The 18,945-nt window shown below is 38.3% G+C and overlaps 1 protein-coding gene across 1 annotated transcript in view; it reads right to left on the bottom strand.

The window, feature by feature from the left end:
- Positions 1–18,945, bottom strand: part of BRIP1 (BRCA1 interacting protein C-terminal helicase 1) — a 112,567-nt gene that overhangs the window by 57,528 nt on the left and 36,094 nt on the right. Inside the window, 10 exon segments of the mRNA XM_030536627.1 lie at position 2,878; positions 8,902–9,063; positions 9,516–9,656; positions 9,764–9,834; positions 9,837–9,934; positions 10,911–11,065; positions 11,670–11,703; positions 11,705–11,800; positions 16,966–17,165; positions 18,073–18,294. Coding sequence (XP_030392487.1) covers position 2,878; positions 8,902–9,063; positions 9,516–9,656; positions 9,764–9,834; positions 9,837–9,934; positions 10,911–11,065; positions 11,670–11,703; positions 11,705–11,800; positions 16,966–17,165; positions 18,073–18,294 — 1,180 coding nt within the window.

The raw sequence follows: 18,945 nt of genomic DNA, 5'->3' as shown, positions 1-18,945 counted from the left end.
CAGAACTTTGCCAGACCAACTGAAAAGTTAAAACATATTGAAAAAGGTCCTGAATATCACATGTAGAGGAAATATGATTAAAAGTCTGAATCAATGGAAGACATTTGCCTTTTGAAAGGTAAAGGAGGAAATGAAGAAAGAGGAAAACAAAGAAAACTATGTATTACGCTTCAATTAATTAATAATTTTTTTTATTAGTGAAGCTTGTAAATTGAGAAACTCAAAACACTTTTGAACAATTGTCTTATTTTTAAATTTTATTTTAAAAGTTATGAAATCAACAGGAGCTCATAGAAGGGACTAAAATATTACAATCTATTGTAAATAGATCCCAAAGAAAGGTCAGTTAACTCATCATGATGGATCATTACTAAAATTTATAAGCATTAGCATTCTTTTCCTTGCTGGGTACTTTGACTTTGATATGACACATATTGAATGAATCATCTCAGATGCAGGCACCAGGCAAGATATATCTTAATGCAGACAGGTCGGCGACATGAACCCTAATGGCCCTTATCTTAATCTGTTTAAAAGCATCTTAGATTTCTGAGTAATCTTTTCACTTTCTGATATTCTCTTTTATAGAGTGTTTTTGCTAGAGTTGCTACTGATTTTAACATAAATGCATTTTTGTTGCATAATATCATCAGTTTGTTTTCCAATAATGTATTAACCTTCAAGAATTGTCCAGACTTGTATTTTAATAAATGTAAAATTTATCCAAATTTGAAAAAACACTTTCAAAGTAAAAGTGACAGAATTTTGGTTGTCTGTATTTTACTGCAGGTTCAATATGTAAGAACAGGATGTGAAGCTATGAGAGAATCGTGTGAGATGCATTGTTTCCATCTCATATGTATATTTTACTATACTGGGTTATTAATCTCAGATATCTGGCATATGTAATACACAGCATTTTTTAAATAGGGGTTTTATTAAGAAAAGTTGTTTTTATTTACTGAAATACTATTTGAATATGGTAAAAAAAATCAAACCTCCCTACTTGAGTTTTCCCACAGTGCAACACATTCATAGGGCTAGAGTGTTGACACTGAGGTGGTGGGGGAGCACTAGGCACTTTGAGATAGAGTTACTTCGATTTTGGTCTGTGTGCTGCAGTGTGGATGCCACAGAGCATTAGGTTTCAGAATGGGTCAGAAAATCCTTAACCTAGGGTTAAAATGCAAGTAGATGCTCAAGCCCAGGGTTTCCATGACACGTCAGCTGACTTGAGTCCCACTAACTCTAGGCTTACACTGCTGTGTAGACATACCCTAAAAGACTAACGCACTTTAAATCCAGTAACAGTTCTCTGAATATACAACGTAAGACAAAACTGTCTCTCCCTCCCACACACACTCTCCCACACATACTAATTTTCCTTTCTTTCTGTGAGCATATTGATACAAAATTCTGTGGCGAACAAGGTCAAACTTATGGTGATCTATTGAAATACACAGAAGCTGAACTTACTTACCAGCCAATCAACTCCTTCCCTCAGGTTAAGCCATTTTATAAGGCTATTTTACTTAGAAAATTTTAAATCTGTAAGTAGGTATTTATTTATAGTTCCTGCCTCACAGAACTACCATATAATTGAAAACAAGATGCAGTAAGTGAATATAACAAACAATAAGAGGGAAGAGCAAGGGAGGACAAAAGTAGCAGGAATATAATAAATAATAATAATGTGTGTACATGAGCTAACAATATACCACTTGATGACTCCAAAAATCCTTTAAACATTTTTATTTATTTAAGAAAACTCATAACCCCTCTTAGGTGCTAGATTAATAATTTCCTGCCTCGCTATCCTCACAAGAGAGAATGACCTGGGCTCACTTATGTTATGTCAGTTAGTTAGTTCCTTATATAGGATCATTGATCACAGCACAATAACAAAAATGTAGCAGATGGAATGTCTATTCCGTATCTATACAGGTGCACGATATCTTACAAAAATATAAGACAATTCAGAGTGTGTTTGTGGTAGCTCTCACACACACAAAACCTCTTCACAGCTGAAAGGCTATGAAGAGTAGAAGTTTAGTATTATGTTCAAAGTGAAACTTCATACTCAGAGGTTGAATTTTTTCTGCTATGAGAAATCAAGTGAGGATTTTTCGATACAACTGTTTATGGCTCTGGTATATTGGACATAATCAGCATACAAACACACATTAATCTTAGATGTCAATTCTGAATCTTCCTTTTTAGGGAATGTTACTGAACAACTGGCAGATGAGGCAGGTAAAACATGAACCGGAATTACCAGATACTCTTGACCCCATTCGAATCTGATTTTAAACCATAACTTGGTGCAAATATTGTGCTGATCTTGGTTAACAATTAAATCACAGGTTTTTAGTTGCATTGTTTTAGATCTTTCAGCAACCTTTGATACTACGGCCAATGGAGATATTGTTGATGTACCTGCAGATACTAAGAGAAAATAGATGGAGTTGTGCTTTAGTGGTTCCATTTCCATTTTTTCCTTTCAGAGGGAGGTACTGGGCAATTGCACATTTGCCCAGGGGCTCTCTCATGTGTATAAAGAGGTTTCTATTCTCACTCTTCTTTTCATCCTTTACCTATATAATTAGATTTCTAAAAGCACCTCTCTGAGGAAAAAAGGAAGGGAGGGTGGATAACAGTAAAACAATTTCGGCTGCATTGCCCTCAATCTGATGAATATATTTTCTCTGATGCTTGGATGAGAGCGAGATGACAGAGGATTGGTCTGGATAAGGTAGCAGTGGTGTTAGTGGGAAAAGGGAACACAGTGCTCCAGCTGTTTAGTATGGATATCAATGCACTTGTGGCTTCCAGACAGATTCCTACAATAAGCTGTATGCGCTCTTGAAGACCGCTCACGCTTCAAACTAGTACAAAATGCAGCTCTTCACCCATTTTGCTGAGAATATTACACTAGTATTCTATATAGAGTCTGTGGCTTCAAACTGGTTTCTGGGCACAATCCAAGGTGCTGACTGTTAAATCTACAAGTGGTTTGGGTCTTGGCTATGTAATGAACCTTCTCTGTCTTTATACCCCATTCCAAAAGTTTAGAGAAAAAGTTCCCAGAAATTTACTCTGGTGGATTGCAATTAGGGTGTTTCTCATTGAGGACTTGCAGGAAGCAACAGTCTTGAAATATATGCCCCCACTAATCAAACAGAGAACAGAAAAGCCCTAGTTTGCTGATCATACTTTTGCTTCAGGAAGATGATTCAGGGAGTTGGACTTCCATTTACAGCTTAGTGTCAAGTTGACATTCTCAATGAAATTATGTTTGAAATTATGTTTTTGAATGTATGTCCTGAGAAACACAACTATAGATTCTAAACATTTATTTTTAAGAGCCAGACTTGAGTGGAATGAGGGCAAATCACCACTACAATTCAATGGAAGTAGGAGAAACATGCAAGAGGCACTGATTCCCCCCGCCCCCCCAAAAGGAAAGTATATCTAAATTGAAACTTGCAACTGACAGAAAAATTGAGGCTTTTAATGGATGCCTTCTGCACCTGTTAGCACTGGAAGCAGTAAATAAGTATGATGCTAGTTTCCATAGCAACGAGCATTGGTCACATAAATTTCACCTGAGATGTTTTATCAGCAGCAGCCAGCTTCCTCTATATGGTTAGTTTAATGCAGTCTTTGACTGGCATCTCCTTATTAGCACATCAACATTTTCAAACTTGCTGCTACTTGTTCTTAAGGTCAGGACACATGAAGTCTGGGGCATTTCTTTTCTGATAAACTTTTGTGTGATCTGGAGTATGTCACTGTATTTCTTGGCACCTCAATTTCCACAGCAGTAAAATGGGGATAACACTTTCCTACCTCGCAAGGTTTTGGAAGGACACATTCATGTTTGTGAAGTAATTTGAAATCTTCAGAGAGAAATGTACTTACTTACATTATAGCTGACTCCTAATTATTTCTTTCCAGACTGGGGGATTCAGGTGGTTTCATTTGCTCCACTTTTGCCATAATAATTTTTACTTCTGACACCATGTAATAAAGGTGCAACACATGGGTACTGATAATAGACTACTCCTTATTTCCTGGCTCTAGTCACTTGACATTGTATAGTTACAAACTGCATCAAGTAGCATGGTTCCTTCATCTCCCAAATCAATAACTACTATTACAACATCCATTCTTTACACTTAGGCCTGAGTGTTAAATCATAGCTTCAGAGCTCTCCCCAAAAAAGGCAATAGGCAGATATTTTATAAACTCTAATATTCAGAGGCTAGTTTCAGCCTGACACCTTCTCTTTATATAATAAGGAAGAAAACATTTAAAGTGCTAGATAAAGGAAATACAAAATGTGCTTTTGTGGGAAATTAAATTAATTCCATTTATGAAGTAGCAGCTCCTGATGCTTCTCCCTTTGAGAACTAACAAGCTGATTAACATGTTTCAAAAAAGAGAGACATGCATATTTATTTAGCAAATCTCCACAATGTCTTAAACTTCAGAGGTATTAAACTTCCCCAGTGCACCTCAGTTTCCCTCTGTACTTTGTACTACTGTGCACTGAGTACGAAGGGAAAGGACAAGATGTTGGACTCACATAACTGCCTGGCAGGAAACCACACTCACTAACCAACTGAATAGGGGCTCCACATGTGAATGAAAGATCCAAGAGAGACATTGGAAACACCAGCTGGGGGATAGTCCCACCTAGCAACCAACGGCCAAGAGGAGATTTTTCCTCACCTCTCAGTAGGGAAACAGAGCAATGGCCTTGCACTGGTGAACAAAAGGATACAGTGACAGGTGTCCATGCCACAAACTGGACTCACAGAGAGACAGCACCTCTCACCTGGGCCTGACAAGGGGAGGGATAGAGAAAGGAAACCAAGATGGTTCCTACTGCAGCATGGCTCAAGAGATCCCTGGTGTTGTGGACCTTTGCTTTCCTATGTTAACCTGAGGACTTCCTGATGCAGTATTCTGTTGACTAATAAGGATATTTTAAAATCACGTTTCCCATATTTCTCTACTGCCCCTTTTTATGCCATTTCTTTCATTCTGCATCAGGCTGTCTTGTACAACTGGGAAATTAAGATGGTCAAAAATGAAAAAAAAGCTTAGATTTTGTAAACTTTTCATAGGTGTAAGAGGAAATTTCTCTCCATCATCATGTACAGCATTGCATAATTGCCAGCTTGCAGTTAGAGGTTCTCTGTCAGGATTTTCAGAGGCAAGATTCTATATTTAATGGACTGTATCTGGTATAGTAAATCTTATGCTCTGAAAAGTCTGACTGTATCATTTACATTTAGATAGGATTAATACTATTTGAATAAATTCTAACGTAATGTTTCTTGCTAAATCATTGTTGTGGGATATCACATTCCCTGTTGGAATAGGTTAGTTTTTCTGAGAACACACCATTCCTATTTCAGTCCCAGTTTATACTTTGGAGTGAGAGGGGAACATATTTCTCTATTACTGGTTGGATGGGCTTGAGTTTTAGGATCCAGGAGTACTGTAATATGGATTGATTTATTTAGAATTTTAGCTTAATGAAGTTAGACCAGGAGAGGGGGAGTCTTTGAGTGATGTGATGAGATGTTCAGTTCTAATGTTAGTTTTATAGCTGAATTTCTAGTTTGTCTAGATTGATCATTTTTAGAGCCACTGAGCTGCCGCAGCTCACACAGAAGCTCTGCTGTTGGCTGGCTGGAATGCTCTAGCTCAATGCTTCTTTTGCAACTTCAATTTACAAAAATCAGACCACTTTATGTCAGTGCCTCACTTTAAGCTCCTCAGTTGGAAAAAATTGGTCTGTGTGCCTAGAGATACTGGCAGGCACTTCTTAACAAATCAAAACACATATAAATAGATACGAGTGTATATCTGGAGTGCCACACTCCAGGGATGATTATGATACTAAATGTGAAAAAGTTAGAAAAATCACTTGTTCCATAGTAACTGTAATGCCTTCATTGCCTATTTGTTTATAAAGTCCTAAAAGTTGACCCCACATACAGTGTAACAAAATACTAGTTATGTTTAAGTTATTGAATTCAAGTTGCTGCGGGAAACAATTCAATTTCCTGACTTTTCCATTTAAAATCTGGCCCATATGAAAGTATTAACATAGTATTTATATTTAAGACCTTTGTAGGTGTCTGTATTTTCATGTTTAAAGTAATTCTGATAAGTAATTCTGAAATGTATATTTATCAATACCTTTGCTAAGTCCATGGAAGTGCCTCCACCAAGAAAAAAAAACATAGGGGGGTATGCATACACTGCAAGAAAACACCCATCTCTGGCCTGGGTCATCTGACTTGGGCTCACCAGGCTTGGACTGTGGGGTTCTAAAACTGCAGTGTAGACATTTGTGCTCGGGCAGGAGCCCAGGTTCTGAGACCCCGAGCCTGAGCCCAAACATCTACCCTGCAATTTTTAACCCTGCAGCCTGAGCCCAAATCAGCTGACCTGGGCCAGCCACAGGTGTTTTACTGCAGCGTAGACATGCACTTAATTTTTTTTTTGGTCAGTAGTCCTTTCAGTGAAGCATAAGGCCAACTGGGGTTTTGAAGTGGGAGGGGACAATCTGAGCTCATTAGCAATTTCTTTCATTCTTACTAAATATGCCAGTTACTACTCTGATCTCAAGGTCTCTAAGCATTTTCAATGGAGATAAGTTTTACTCTCAAAAAAGAATTTTTTAGCAAATATCTTGTTTATACACACAAAAAATAACTTCCACACAACATATACAGTACCATTGTCACAACTATTGCTCTACATAAATACATCACAAACTGAAAAAATGGCTAGTAGTCAATTTTAGCTATAAGATTAGAAGACATTTTAAGATGTATTTTCAGCTTGCTAGTCTTGCACATTTATACATGTGGTTTCGTGAGTTAGAATGATGGATTATAGTTCATAGTCTGCCTTTTTCTACCAATTCTACATTGTATGGTCTAATGTGGTCACCTAATGGTTATTTCTAGTAATTGCACTGATGACTGCAGCTCTTTATGGACATCAGGCAAGATAAAGAACTGGTATTCCCTTAGATCTAAAATATACATAATGTAAGTAGTGTGTCACTCAAAAGGACATTTTCTTTATATCCATTACTTCAGGTTTTAAATTACTCTTTCTTGTGGGACTTCTGACATCAGCAAAGTGGTGAGAATCTTGAACTGCATCAGTGACTCCAAATTGGTGCAGTTTTTCCAGTGATACCAGTTTTGATTTTTAAAAGGTTTACATTAAACCACTGTTGATTTTAATAAATTGTTTACTGCAATCCAACCACAGTTACAGTTTGATGAAACAAACAGACCTGTACTCCTAATTACATTGCACATTTATTCTGTTCCTCAGATCTGAGTTCTGTACAACAATAAGAACTATGGGAAAAGAATATGAACTTTCATTTTTATCACGGAGGTATAGTCTTAGCCATATGATCCATCCTCCTATCAACAATAAAATTTAGTAATACATGCTTTGAAATAAAGAAAATTGATCCCTTGGGACAGTGGGTTTTGTGCAATTTCCACTTGATTCAATAAAACACTGCTAAAATTCATAGTGAAGTGAATGAAACAATAATCAAAAGAAAGAGAAATGAAATGGCTGTATATTATACAAACTGCATATAAAGAAAATGCAAAGGGCATCCTAATTGCTGAGTCAATGCACATGACAAAGTTGCCTTTGATGATAGGCAACTTAATGGTAAGAGTTTTTTAAAAAGCTAGACCATGGAGACAGTTCAAGGAAAAACACTGAACATCTCCTCCTTCTGCAACAGATATGGCAATTTCCTGCAATACCCAGAACAAAGCTTATTGAATTAAGTTAAATCTTACTGTATTAAGTGTATGTACCACTGTGGGCCAGGGAGTGTATGTAATTCCATGGGGAGGGAGAACACAGCCTTCCAGGATCTAAGGGGGGGGGAAGGAGGTGGAAGAGGAGTGGGGGGAATTAGGCAAATTCATTCAGGTTGTAACATGTCTGGAGAGGTACCATCACCTTGAAAGAGGCATATACTGATTCCAACTGGATTCTCTAGAGACTAGCAGACAAGAAAGGACTTTTGGATAAATAATCTGATTTTAAATTGTCTCAGGGCCTTCTTTCTGATCTAATAAACAGACAGGATCTTCTGTCCAAGTGAAGGGCCCTAAACCTCAGGGAAGGATTGGAAGGATTGATATTGACCAGAGCCCTTGTGGAGATGGTGATGATGATTTCTAGTAAGCTTATTAGCATCCACCTAGGTTCTTTCTTTGTTTTTAATATGCTTTTACCTTAAGAATAAATGCACTTACTTAGAAAGAGCTGTGTGGTAACTTAAACCAGTGGACAATTATGCTGTTCAGAGCCTCTGAGTAGAAGGCAAAGCAGGCCTGCTAGGCAGTCTATCTTACTGGGGAATTCAGAGTTTAGGCAGGACACTGTGCAGCCTGGAAATACCTTGGTCTGAAAGAAGAAAGAGGTGTGTCTGCCCAAGATAGGAGACAGCTGGGGAGTTGGAAGCCTAAGAGTAGGTGCCCTTGTTGGACGATGGAGGGGGAATATGGGCAAAGTTGCCCTGAACTGTGACACCTTCTATTCAAGATTTACTTTCATACTCAGATCTCTAAACAGATGCCAAATGCACATAAGCATACTTGCACTGAGGCCCAAACCAGTCTTTTCTGGATAACTGTGATCAAAACAATAATATTCCTATAATGAAACAAAACATACATTGCACAAAAGCAAACTTGTAACCAATCAACTACAGGATCCAAGCAATTCCAACATGAACACTGCTGTTGATGTACAGGGATAAAAAGTTACAGAGAAAATGTTTAAGTGTGTTTTTAAAAGAGAGAAGAATATGAATTAAAATTTCCTTACCTTATAAGATGGCAAAAAGCATAAGACCCCTTGGCCAACAGTTTGACACACTGAAAGCAGAAGTGCTCCCACTTCATCCTGGAATGCAAAGGTCTCTGTATGCTGGAATGTGGCATGCAACTTCTGACCCTTGGGGCCTGCCCCAATGGTGCCAACCCAAACCTGTTGTATTAATATTTCAATTTATATACATATTTACACCAAATTAATAGAGAAATGTAAAAACTGAAGTAAACAAAATATTAAGATTATTTCTGAACAGACTAATGCTAAGAAACAAAAATATAAAATCAATAAACAGAGAGAATGGAGTGTAGCAAGTTACCAAAGTGAGAGGTGCTGTTACCAGCTAAAAGTGTTTACTTTTTAGCTGTACTGGTGAAATAATAATACTACTTTCCTATTATTACTACTTTTATTTAGGATTATTATATATCAAGTATAGTTTCATTTAAACACTTAGTTGACAATTTTCTCAATGCAAGTAAATGTCTATTTTACTCTTTCCATTTTGAGTTATAGAAATAGAACGAGTTTATATGGTCTTCATTTTAACTTGCCATTTATAATGAATTTAAAGTTTCAGGAGTGAAAGCAATGCTGCAAATATTTACCTGTGAGTTATGAATAACATGATTTGCCTCAAGCTGGATAGTAAACTTCACACCAAGTTCTGAAGAAAATGAGTCCATTGGAGAGAGCGTACCAGATGTTAGAACAATTGTCCTGACATTACCATTTAAATCTGAAAAGGCCTAGGGAAAATTTAAAAAAAAATTTTGTAAAATCAACACAAACTATTATATTTGTATTTGTGATCAAATAAAGGGTCAGTTGCTGGTTCACTTTGTACATAGCTTACCACAGCTGGATTCAAGCACCAAAAGTTAAGCGTATGGACTGCTGTTTTCTGCCGTGAACTCTTCTGATGTTTGGTTGTACAAAGAAAGCATTTTTATCTGGAAAATCAAGTTGCTTTTCATTTGTCCAAACATATGTTTGTTGCAAAGCAACTCTGTAGTCATCTGCAAATCTACACAGAAGTAAATTAATATAACTGGTAAATAGATGTAATCTGCACTTGTGTTTGTTAAATATATTTCATAATATCTGTCAAGTGGGTTCTGCATTAAACTCTGAAAAACCAAAACCAGTGTTGACAGAATGTGGTCCACCTTAATCATCCAGCCTAATGCTGTACCAAACTCTGCCTGTAATAAAATGAGCTGGCAATTGTGCATACAATATATGGAAGAATGTATGCTACACTAAACTGATATAACAGCTTCCACAGAAGGCTCACAAAGCTAAACAAAGACTATGATTTAAGATATAAGGTTCAAAAGTTATACAGCTTCCCATTTAAGAAACACAAAGAGCCCCTATAACTGCTAAGCCATGTATTACAGAATTAGTTCTAAAACTAAATATTTAATAGCTATAGTAGCTTTAAGAGTGAAGGTATCAAAAGAGTTTTTAGATCACTTTAATGTTAATTTAAAATAATTAAATTGCATACTGGAGTTAGGCAACATGCCAAGAAAATATTCTAGTCTGACCTTTAGAGAAACCATACTCAACATTTTAGTTATATAAAAAAGAAAATTAATTTGGTGATATCAACCTACTACTTACTGGATGTTTACCCACATGAGAAATTTTTTGGCACAATCCTGTTTAATTGGTAGGTTTTGCTCAGGAGAAACCTGACACTGAAATAAATAGCAGAGGTGCTGAATAGTTGAGAAAGAGACAACTTGGCAAAGAAGCAGGAACATGTTTGTACTATGCATGCCTCCAGTTTGCTTGGCTCCTACAAGTGCTCACTTTTTCTTTATCATGGGTACCAAAACTACCCAAACGACTTAGGGGACATATACATTTGCCATCTTTCCATCTCCATAAAACAATCAGATGTTTACAAAAATGCACTCACTTGCAATTTAAATATATCTGGTAGAAAGGAGAATGAAAAAAAGTCCACAATTCAGGCTATATTTTCCACCAACCTGTTGTTATCTTTAAAAAGATATAGCAGAACCATGAATAACCCTTTTAGCACAATTTGAGTGGCAGGGCTCACAATAGGAACCTCAATAAGCACATCTCCTTCATGAAGATTCGATACTTTTTCTTCTTTTTCAAGGACAGCTGCAAAATGTTTCTGCAACAGGCAAACTCCTCATTAATATCATCCTAAAAAACTTCCCAAAACAAATGCATACAAATAAAGTGTTCACGGTTTTAAAACAACTTCTCTCAATGCGGCTAGAGAAGTTAGACTGAAGATAAAAATCTTAGTACTTAACTCAGTGCTTTCACTGTGCTTGGTACTGTATAGAAATAAAGGACTGGCTGAAGCATGCACTAAATATGATTTGTTAGTCAATCTGAATGTAGATGGTCAGTAAAGACAGAACTAAGAGTCACTACATTGTCACAACTTTGAATAATTTTATCTGATCACAGTTATTCTTTGTTAAAACAGAAATAAAGTAATTACAAGACCATTGTAACAAGGTCAGTGTCTGCTACTTTGAAAATAAATTACTCCAATAGATTTAGAACTTGATTTGCCACTGGCACTTTTTTATGCAGGTGTGATTGTACTAGTTTCTGTGGATTTACCTTTGATTTTCCTCATGCACACTTTTCTAAGACAGCTTTGAGAAACTGGACTGAAGTTAAAAAAGTAGTGTACGTGTATTTTAAAACATGAAATCAAAATTATGCATTTTTATAATAATTTGTGTAACAGAAAACTCTACCTGCAAGATAGGAAATGTAGCATTTGTTATTCCCATTGTGCAAAATGGCGAGCATTTCCTTTCCACTCCAAACTTTACAGGAGGTTTCATATCCCCTTTCTTTAAGCTGACCAGAGCTTTCCTGCAGCCAACTGCAAATGAAGACAGTAATAATAATTGTAAATCATTCCTGCATTAATTTCAATGATCCTGTATGATCGTTTCCATGAAGCAAAACTGAATGAGCTTCACAAATTGTACCATACTCCTGTGATATTATTAATACCGTATATACGCATTCACAAGCCTAATATTTTTGGTAAAAAAAGTGATGCATCAAAGAGCGGGGATCGGCTTATAAACATGTCTACACCAAAATTTGATGATTTTAAACTCTATGGAATCATTGAATTGAATGGCTAATACATCGTCGTTTTGTTTACCTGGAGTATTCACAGGCATGGAGGCCCTCAGCTCCCTGTGGCCGCGGTTCACCGTTCCCAGCCAATGGGACCTGCGGAAAGAGGCATCATTCCCACAGCTTGCATTGGCTGGGAACGGCAAACAGCAACCACTGGGAGCTGAGGGGCTCCATGCTAGTGAACACTGCAGGTAAACAAAATGTCCAGTCCCGCTAGAGGCTTATCCTAATGGGCCAGGAGCCAAAGTTTGCCAATCCCTGAAATATAGGGTCGACTTATGAAAGGGTCATACAGTTTTGCTATTTTTACCTAACCATCTTGAGGGGTTGGCTTATAAAGGAACGGGCTAATGATCGAGTATATACGGTACTTATTTCAAATTAATATCTTTAATCAAAAGGTTGAGGGCTCTGCATTTAGGGGATTCCATTCTCTCTTCTGCTAGTTTTACACCTTTGAACTGCACTGACTTTAATTAGAGCTACTTCTGATGTATGCTGGTGGATGTCAGAGAAAAATCTGTCCCCTAGTGTTGACACCCCCCCCCCCCGCCCCATACATTATTTTTTAAACTTTATTTTAAAAGGCCATAAAAATATAACTTGTTTCTTTAATTTGTGAGGAATGCGTAAGAAATATTTGTGTAGCCTTGCACCAATCTTTATTTAAGCTATTATGCTTTGAAGACCATTCATTACCTCTGTAATTGGTATGATTAAGGAAAGAGTGACAACCTGCACCATACAGCTCATTGCGAAGTATTTCCAAGATGAGTTACATCAGCCTAATTAAACCACATCCCTTCATTACAGCCATGGAGGAAGAAACACAGGATGCAAGAACTCTTTTGCTAGTATAAGCTGTGTTTCCACTAAGGGAAATGGCAAATCCTTTCAAGTGTAGGAAAGGGCACTAAAACATGTGCTTATGTTTGATTCTAGAAAGCACTTAAGAGACTTTTTTAAACAGATGTAGAATTTTTCCTGTTACTCACTTAATGGGCCCAGACCTGCCAGTTTGTGCAAAAAGATAATACTAATTATTGGTCATTTACACTCAGTCTCTTGCTTTCCACCCACTGCTTTCCCTACAGTTGGCAGACTTGACAAGAGAATCAACCTGAGTTTTCTGATAAGGTTAAAAAGCCGGAGGCGGTCAAATCTCCAGCCTTGTTGGTCTCCTCTGCTGCTAAGAAGTTTAACATTTGAAAGACCCAACAAAGAAGAATTAGTGACTACAGGGAAATTATTCTGTCTCAGTGGCACACAAAAGTTAACCCTTGGCACTAAATGGAAAAGAAAGGAGGGTGAAGTTGAAGGTGCACCTAATCTCTAATATAAACAGTGACTTCCTAAATGAGCAACACTACCCAGACCAATATTATAACAAAATGCTTGTCCCAAATGTAACTAAGATAAGCTCAGTTAATATAAACAAAGCCACTTTGTTATTTCTTATTGTTATTCCACTGTTCAGATAGGTTTCTGAATGAAGGAGGAAATTATTTAATTGGAATATTTGGACATGCACAGTTGGGTACCAGTTATTTATTATTTAAATTACAGTATTAGCTACTATATATGGCACTGTACAGTCAAAACACAAAGGAGAATGAAATGGTGGTGGAGTTTGGCTGCTTTTTGATTTATCTGACTTGCTCAACATCACATAGAAACTCTGTAGCAGGAGCAGAGAAATTTCCATTCTCCCTTCAAGTCCGTTGGGCATTTTCTGTGGAATAATTTTCTGGCAGAAAATTGACTTTCTGCAAAATTTAAATTTTTTGCAGGAAAATTTTAATATTCTGTCAGACTATCATCCATGTCTCTAAGACTCTCAAACTGCCCAGTGACAACAAAGGGGAGATATGACAGACGTTTATAAAAAGGGAGTAGAGAAAGTGAATAAGGAAGTGTTTTACATCTTCAGCAGGGGTCACCCAATTAAATTAATAGGCAGCAGGTTTAAAACAAACATAAGGAAGTACTTCTTCACACAATGCACAATAAACCTGTGGAACTCACTTCCAGGGGATGTTATGATGGCCAAAAATATAACTGGCTTCAAAAAAGAATTTGATGTGTTCATGAAGGAAAGAAACATCAATGGCTATTAGCCAAGATTGTCAGGGATGCAACCTCATACTCTGGGTGTCCCTAGTCCTCTGACTGCCAGAAACTGAGACAGGACAACTGGGATTCGCTTGATAAACTGTCCTGTTCTGTTCACTCCATCTGGCATTGGCCACTGTCAGAAGAGAGGATACTAGGCTAGATAGACCATTGATCTGCTCCAGAATGGCCATTCTTATGTTCTAGACTCCACAAGCTGTCCAGTTCTCAGGCAGGTGGGCTGCTGGGAGTCTGGGCAGCTGCCTTATGCTCAGGCTCCTCAAAAAGCCCAGATTATCCAGGCAACTCTGGGAGCCTCGGAAACACTTAGAAAGGTCAAAAAAATATATTATTTCTATATTTTTCAAAACAAAACTTTGGAATTTTTCAATTTCAAGAAATTTCAATTGTTTGTTCCATTTCAGAATGAGTTTTATTCTTAACATTTCAGAATTTCCCATGGAATGGGAATTCCAGTTTCCAATCAGCTCTGTGGTGGCATTAAACTGCCTTCACCACAAAATTATGCTTTCTCTTACTGCAGTTCCCTGCTTCATACACCATAAACCTTTCAAATTCTGCAACAAATGAGGCAGAGGTCCTACAGGCATGAGCTTCATTCACTACACAACCATGATTCAGTCCCATCCATCCTATGCACTAAAGGACAGGCCCAGTAGGGAAGAAAAAAAAACCAGTATTGCATTCTGGCATTTCCTAAGTCAAGTGCTTGACTCTGAAACCTTAGCATTCTTTTAATGTAGGAAATTTTAATAAAAAATACCTACGTTTTTAAAAAAAACTTAAACACTGAAAAAACACAATTGCAGCATGTAGAACCACAGGCAGGGGTAAAAGTAAACTGGCACCGTGTACCAGTAAAAAGTGACTGCTGGTACCAGCCCGTACCCAGCTGGCTTTAATGTCGCTGCCCCTTTTGCCCCTCCCGGCTGCTGATGTGGGGCGGGAGGAGGGAAGCAGCTGCCCCGGGACCAGCAATTTAAAAGGGCCCGGGGCTCCGGACACCGCTATTGCTACTGTGGCAGAGGCCGGAGCCCCAGGCCCTTTAAATTACCGCTGGAGCCCCAGGTGGCATGGGCCAGGAAGCTTGGAAGGGATGGCTGGGGGACACTGACTCCCCTAGCCCCCCAGTCCCCAAACCGGTAAGTCTTTAGCGTTACTTTCACCCCTGACCACATGCATCCTCCACAACATCCGCAGGGTTGGGATCTTTAGATCCACAACACTATCCACTACCACTTAAGCTAATGGAGTAACTGGTAATAGAAGACGGCTATTACTTCTCTGAAGACCTGGCCCGAGGAGATGGAAACAGAGAGAGACATTTTACTACAGGGTTTCACAGCTGTTGGCTAGACAGCAAAGGAATGCTAAGACTCATCAATAATGGGTTCAGTTCCAAGTTCTTGTGGTTATAGACCCCTCTGCCCCGTTCTCCCAGCCTCTCCCTGCCCATTCTGCTTCTATGCCCGCCCTGTCCAGCTCCTACACCTGTCCCCTCCCACTCAGCTCCTGCCCTTGCTGACCTGCTCTGTCTCCTTGTCTTGCCCCCAACTCTTGTCCATGTTCTTCTTCACCCATTCTGATCTTCTCCACTCCACAGCTCCTGTCCTTCGCCCTCCCACCTTTGTTCTTATTTCCTTCCCCTCCTCTATCTTCTGTCCTTGTTCCTCCCTGCCAGTTCTTGCTCCTCACCCCACCATGCACCCTTCAGGTTCCTATCCCTTATGCCTTGCCCCTGTTCCTCACCACTGTGTACTCAAGTTAGGTTGGCCTCCTTCCACTCCACAACCAGCAGGGAGGGCACTGATAAAACAGGATTCTCCCTGTTCTCAGTTCCTGTGCATGGCTTCACAGTGACTTCTGGAAAGAACAACTGCAGGGAAAGTCCTAAATAGCTCCTGCAGCCAAGGGAGAGAGCACGCCTAACTGGTCTGTGGGACCAAAACAAGCACAGTCTGGCCACAGACAGCAGCTGTGAGAGGCAGCACATGATCAGTGCAGACAGAATCTTCGGAGAATTTAGCTGCCAAACACTAACATGTCTCTACTGAGCATATGCACACTGCAATTTTTCAGAGCCTTATAACTTGGCCAGAGTTGGGCAAATTTTTACAGGGATGCTTGACACCAAGGTGCACCCAACTTGCAAAATTTCAAGTCCCTGTTCTGAAGCATGGAGGCATTAGAGAGTCTCAAAATAGTTGTAAGATTTTATTATTTTTAACCAGGAAAAAAGAACATTTCTCCCTGACCTTGTTCTCAGAAATTGGGAATATAAATTTCTCTAATGTGGACTTAACAGTACTTTGTACTGATATAACACCTTTCACAGAAGGCTCACAAAGCATTTTACAAACATTAATTCTCACAAAATCCCTGTGATTGGCCTGATTGGGAAATTCACAGGAAATTTAGATGGATTTGCCCAAAGTCTTGGAGTAAAATTTTCAAAAGCACCTGAATGACCTAGGAACCTAAATCCCATTTTGAAAAAAGTGAGTTAGGCACTTAGAAGCCTAAGTCACTTCTGGAAATCGGACTTTTTGAAAATATTCCCGTGATCCATTAAACAATTACTTTTCATAAATGCCACAAAACCTTCTTGGGTGTCCAAAATCAGAAAAACAAGAGGTCTGGCTTGGTGACTATAGTGTTTGAGGTATATCTGTCAATTATGCAGTGTATCTTTTAGTACATGATATGTATAAAAGGACTATAAGCAGTAGGGTATTTTGTTTGCTTTTTTTAAATAGGCCTTACTTTGTCAGACTGTAGCACACAGCACGCAGGGGATCATGGTCCTTCCGTCTGATGTTGTTGACCACCATGATATCAAGTTCTTCTCGAGCAAATCTCAGCTGTGTTTCTGTAACACTGTAACTGGCTGATTCCCGTGCACAATCTTCAATATTATGAGCTTCATCTAAAATGACTACTTGCTCTTTTAAGTTAATCTCCATCTGCAAAAGACAACAACTGTCCAGTAAAATGAGTAAACAACAGCCAGTAGGATTGTATCACTTGTGCAAGCTATGAAAAGTGATTTTTTCAGAGCTTGACAGAATTTCTGCAGCATAGAAACTAGCTAGGTTTTTCACAAAACTGAAACCTGGTGCCAGCATAAGTGACAGAATTTGATCCTTACCTGTAAATACTATGGGGGCAGAAGGTTTGTAAAATGTACTTTTATGGTACTGTATAATTAATAGCAAAAAGGACAGACAGGTTGAAATGTGTTTTTTTAAATGAAATAAAAGTATTTTCACTTTTTACACCTTCCCTAAGCCCCCATGCCCACTTTTTGTAGTTACGCCATCCCAGAAGTTTCTCTTCTGTTGTGTAAAAAATCCACACAACTGATTACTTACAATGGAAAAAACCAGTGAAACTCACTATTACCAGAGGTACTGTCATATGCACAAAATAAAGAAATTGCAAAAGAAACGAAAAATATTCTTTAATCTCTTTAATTTAGATGTTACTTGTAACACTAGGAAGTATTCAGACAGGAATGTAGTTTTAAGTTGACCATGTGCCATTATCACATTCTTTATTAATCTTGCTTTAACTTTAGTCAGTGCAACAAACAAAATCTAGAGCTTGTCTACTCTTACAACACTGCAGAGGCACCACTATAATACATAGTAAAGACACCGCTTAGGCTGACGGGAGTTTCTCCCTTCAGCATAGATATCCACCTTCCCAACAGGCGGTAGCAAGGTGGACAGGAGAAACCCTTCTGTCAACATAGCACTGTCTAAGCCAAGGGTAAGGTTGTCACATCGGGGCGTGGATTTTCCTGAGCAACGTAATTATACCAACAAAAGGTACTAGTTTAGACCAAGCCCTACTTACAAATATACTTACACTCTCTCTTATTTGTGGGTCCAGCAGATAGTTGTAAGGACAAAATACAATATCTGCCCCCACCATGAGTTCTCGAGCTGCAAAATAGGCACATGCACGTAGCTTCTTTCCCAGGCTTACTAGATCTTCTATGTCCCAAGCCTGACACTTCTTACGTGCAAACTGTAGAGCATGATGTTCACTAAGTTTATGGACACCATGGTAGTAAACACAGGACCCGCCCTAAAAGGAAATATGTGCGCGTTTGAAAACAAAATATTGTACTAAAAACAATGATGTACATGCACTTACATTTTTTTGTAAAACAAAAAACGAAACAAAAAAACCCTATTCTGTAATTGTTTACTTCATCTCAATCACTGAGGTATTTTTAAAAGTGCTTGTTATTTTTGACTTTAAACAACAAATATAATGGCAGAAACGAAGCAGGCAAATATGACAGGATCTATAACCTATTATACATAAATCTGTAAGGTACATTTCAGTTTTGTCCCAGAGAACCCAAAGAAATTTTTAATCTATTTTAGAAATCGCAACCTGGCAGTGGAAGAGTGTGGGATGGATTCTAAATCATGAGCAATTAATAAATAAATCCAAATACATATGGTTAATTCAACCAGAAAGGATAGAAAATAAAATAATATGGCACATTCACATCCACCCACCAATATATCCACTTTCTTATATCATTAAGTTACCAACCAGAAATGTCTAGCGAATTTAAATCACATTAGAATCCACCTGAGCTTGTGCTAATAGCTCAGGAGGGTGTTCGTGTTTAACAATAAAAGCAAATAATAGTAGTTCTGCTCATTGCTTTGACAGCAGTCCTTCCACGGGTGTTCAAGTACATCACTCTGAGGTTGGTTTAGG

Source organism: Gopherus evgoodei, chromosome 17 (genome assembly GCF_007399415.2).
Source record: "Gopherus evgoodei ecotype Sinaloan lineage chromosome 17, rGopEvg1_v1.p, whole genome shotgun sequence".
Lineage (NCBI taxonomy): Eukaryota > Metazoa > Chordata > Testudines > Testudinidae > Gopherus > Gopherus evgoodei.
The sequence above is the reverse complement of the archived record's forward strand: the minus strand, read 5'-3'. Positions and strand labels throughout refer to the sequence as shown.